The following is a 4,419-nucleotide window of genomic DNA, read 5'->3' as shown; positions in this document are numbered from 1 at the left end:
TCTCTCTCCCTTCCTGTCTGTCCATCCCTATCTGTCCCTCTCTGACTCTTGCTCTCTGTGTCAAAAAAAAGAAAAAGAAATGCATTCAAAAATTAAAGCACATGTTTAGAAGTTATTGCAGTAATACAGGTGACAAATAGCTGTGACCATAACTAGGATAGTAATAATGTGGTTAGAGAATAAGGCTGACGTTTAGAAATAAGAAGGCCATAGAACTCATGGACTTAGAAAGGAGTAAGCAATGAGAAACAGAGTCAAACATGACTCTGTGATGGATGGTGGTACATAAACTGATCCTGAGAACATAGGGGCAAAGGATTGTAAATGTAAAGATGTAACTGTCAATGTAAGAGGTTAAATTTTGGCCCTGGCCGGTTGGCTCAGTGGTGGAGCATCGGCTTGGCGTGCAGAAGTCCCTGGTGGATTCCCGGCCAGGGTACACAGGAGAAGCGCCCATCTGCTTCTCCACCCCTCCCCCTCTCCTTCCTCTCTGTCTCTCTCTTCCCCTCTGGCAGCCGAGGCTCCTTTGGAGCAAGAATGGCCCAGGCGCTGGGGATGGCTCCTTGGCCTCTGCCCCAGGCGCTAGAGTGGCTCTGGTCACGGCAGAGCATCGCCCCCTGGTGGGCGGGGCGTCGCCCCCTGGTGGGTGTGCCGGGTGGATCCCAGTGGGGCGCATGTGGGAGTCTGTCTGTCTCTCTCGGTTTCTAGCTTCAGAAAAATACAAAAATACAAAAAAAAAAAAAAAAAAAAAAAGGTTAAATTTTGTTTTGGCCATGTGAGTTTGAGATGCTAGTGCAATGTTCTAACAGGATATGTACACTATGTAGTCTGGTGATCAGAAAGATGTTGGTAGAGAGCCAGAATTATGAGTCAACATTGTATAGAAGAGGTTCTAATTCTAGCCCTTGGATAGAGATAATCACTTAAGATGAGTAGGTGAGAAAACTCCCCTTTTTCCCCACTACCAATAGACCCAGTGAAATACAGACATTTTAAAACAATTTTATTAATTTACTTTGAAAGTGATAAACAGGTGACTTTAGAGCCCATTATTTAAATATTGGCAGAATCAGCATAAGATAAAATTATCTAAACCAGTTAGTTATTGTCTCTTGAAATGTGTTAACAAAAGTTGAATAAATCATTGGATTTCAGAGTATGGGATCTTAACACGGAAGAATTTTCCCTAGGAATACACAACTAAAAATGTTACTCTCTCTATATTTATTCTTATCTGTTAAACATGATCTAAAAATTTTTTAGAGATAGTGAAACAGATTGCCATGCATGGCCTAAGAATACTGTCATTATCAGATCTTATGAGGAAAAAGAATAACAAAGAGCTAGATACTATTCTGGGCCAGATGGTTAAGTTAATTCTGGTCTACAGTCCATTATGACTAACTTTATAATAATTATACAGTGGCTACTATAAGCCAGGCATTTGGTTAAAAACAAAAGATTCAGTTTTTGTTTTTAGGAATCAGAATTTATTATTTAACTAGGAAATAAAGTTGAAAGTAATCATTCCTGTTACCTAGGTGCATCATCAGCTAAAATATAGAGCCCCATTCAATCATTAACGAAGAGTTTTAATAAGCATGATAGGAAATCAAACTCTAATTTCAAAGAACTAAGAGGTCAATTGCTTTCAAAGAACAGAAAGTTAATTTAGTTAAGATTTCTCTCATTTACTTTGTCTGGAAAAATTTGAACAAAGTCTTTGGCCTATTTGGCCCTTTCATCATGTTGCTATTCCTCATAGAACTTGTTTTGGCATGTGGTACTTGACTTTGATGTGTTTTTTCAGGAAGTAGCTGGTAATTTTTGCTACATATAAACTCAAGCCAGGAGATTCCTGGAGGCAACTGGTGGTAACTAACTAACTTACTGAAAACACAACCTGAAAGGGTAGATGTGGTAGACTCTTTGTAAGAAAGGGGTGAGGAAGGTACAATAGAAGAGGAAGAGGAGGAAGAAGATGAAGAAGAAGATGAGGAGGAAGATACGGAGGAAGGAGAGGATGGGAGCCTAGTCTGTGGCTGAGAATTACTTTTCTTGATATAAAGCAACCAGTCAATAGCCTGGAGCTCTTGACTTACAAATTTGTTTTCAGGGGATACTGTTAGCCATTTTTTCTTCTTATTAAGCCCATGAGTGTTATCACGTTCAGCAAGGAAGAATTGTGACATCTTCTCCATTCCTTCCAGGTTATCTTCGGAGGCTTTATCAGACTGATTTTTTTTCACAGGAAATGGAAGACAAGATGAGAAAGAATTCTCTGGTAGAGAAAGAATAAAAGCCAATTTCACCTCTATTTCTCTCTCAAAATTGTGTTCAGGTGTTGGTATAACAAATAGTATTGCACCACGAGGATCTTTTTTTCCCCTAAGATGGTTACACTGAGTTTTTATGCAGGAAGCACAAGTTAAACAAACCAAGTAACTTAATGAAAGACGAGGACCAGGATGAGGATTTGGCCTTCCCCTCATCCTTCTAAAGAGGATTTGCCTACAGAGATCCTTTTGGATTTTGGTCTTGGAGAGAGAATTCATAATTTTATTTACAATACCATTGGGGACAGTTCCACCTTTTACAATGCAAGGATAAACATAATTTAAAGTCCATGGAATTTCTTTATTTGAATATGTTTTTGCATAAAGATCAAAGCTGTTTTTGCTCTGGATACTGGAGCTCCATGTTGTAGCTATATTCCTGATACAAGATTTGGAGCTTGATGATTGACCCGAAATATTTGATTTGATATGGAGTGAAGACATATCTGTAACTCTGAATTGATCACTTGGTGAAGTGGTATTTTGAAACTTGGAGTCACAGACTGTCAATCTCAGGGTCCTGAAGGTATGATTCAGTGTAAGCAGTGTCTGGGATTTGGGCTGGACCAAAGGCATATTCCGAGTCTGATGGACAGAATGTGGTAAAGGTGATTTCCTTGGTTTTGAGTTAGACAATGGTAAGCTCAGAACACCTGTATCAGGGCTTAATACAGGTGGCATCTGAGGTCTGCAGGCAAGTAAAGGTGAACTAAAAGCTATCTTACTGGGTTGTAACACAGGTGATACCTGAACCAAGTCATCTGTTTGAGCTGTAGAGATGAGTATTGGTGAGGTCAAAGATCTTTGATTTTTCTTTAATAAAGATGTCCAATGGCTGTCCAATGAAGATAATTTCTGAGGCTTGAACTGAGGTAATGTTGAGCTAAGGGCTCTTTGATTAGATGCTAAAGATGATGATGTCCAAAAGATGTCTAAGGAAGGATATTCTTGATGTTTTAAGGAGAATAATGATGAACTTGAGATTCTTTTATTAGACTTCAGTGAAGGTGTCCCACAAAGGTCTAAGGAAGTTGTATCCTGAAGTTTGGGGAGGGATATTTGTGAGTTCAAGCCTGTTTGATTAGGCTCCAGTGATAATGATGTCTTAGTAAGGTCAAGTGAAGTTGTTATCTGAGATTTTGAATGGGACAAAGGTGAGCTCAGAGCTCCCCAATTAGATTTCAATGAAGTTCTCTGATGGAGGTCTAGTGAAGGTGTAGTTTGATGTTTAGATGGGGTTAATGATGACTTTAGAACCATGTTATAGAAGGTCTGAGAAATTGTGTCTTGAGACTTGGCAGAGGATCTCTGCACCTTCTGGTTAGAGCTTGGTGGATGTGCTTCCAGGTGATTACTATCAGTTTGTACTCTGACCACGGACTGATTATTGGGTTGATTTAGATTTTCATCTGAGTATTGACATGTTAATGAGTTGGTTGTGGCCTGTTGGAAAAAGTGTTCTAAAGGAAAGTGTTGACCATAATATCCTAGTGGCACCATTTTATGACAACAGAAGGCTTTTTGAAAGCAGTTGGTTTGTAAGGCTGTTTGAATAACTGTGTCTTTTAGCTGAATTCCATGGACAATGGATACTTTAAATAAAGTCTTTGATAGTTTCTAACTTCTAGCTGTAAACTCTCAGTTAATTCCCAAATATTGTAAAATTGATATCTCAAAATTGAGTTGTAGTTGTGGTTGAAAAAGCATCACAATTTGAGATTCTTCTGCCTTCTTATAGTTTCAAAGTTTTTTCTGCCTTCTTTTTAGTTTCTTAGATTTTTTTTCTCTTGAGGAAACAATTTCTGTTAAAAAAATAGTAAAGAGAATTCAGTGAGTAAAGTCCAGGCTTTATGTTAAATCTCAGTCACTTACTTTATGTGTTGTCTTTAGTCCTGGTTTTCTTCTTAGATTTGGAATTATATCTCCAACTAATTATCAGACTTTCTATGCAATGTCTCCCCAAAAATTCAAGCACAAAACATTTAATAAAGTTATTTTTCCCTTTAGTGAATTTTTTTTCTTTCCATACCTTCTATTTTAGTTACTAAAACCTAGTCATTTATTTCAGAATCTTTGAAATCAT

The 4,419-nt window shown here is 38.0% G+C and overlaps 1 protein-coding gene across 1 annotated transcript; it reads right to left on the bottom strand.

Moving 5' to 3' along the window:
• Positions 1-1,691: 1,691 nt before the first annotated feature.
• On the bottom strand, positions 1,692-3,836 carry CSNKA2IP (casein kinase 2 subunit alpha' interacting protein). Its single transcript, XM_066241609.1, has one exon. The coding sequence runs from the start codon at positions 3,834-3,836 to the stop codon at positions 1,692-1,694; it is 2,145 nt and encodes a 714-aa protein (XP_066097706.1).
• Between the last annotated feature and the right edge of the window lie 583 nt (positions 3,837-4,419).

The sequence above is a fragment of the Saccopteryx bilineata genome, chromosome 8 (genome assembly GCF_036850765.1).
Source record: "Saccopteryx bilineata isolate mSacBil1 chromosome 8, mSacBil1_pri_phased_curated, whole genome shotgun sequence".
In the NCBI taxonomy this organism is placed as follows: Eukaryota; Metazoa; Chordata; class Mammalia; order Chiroptera; family Emballonuridae; genus Saccopteryx; species Saccopteryx bilineata.
This window is presented reverse-complemented; position numbering and strand designations above follow the sequence as displayed.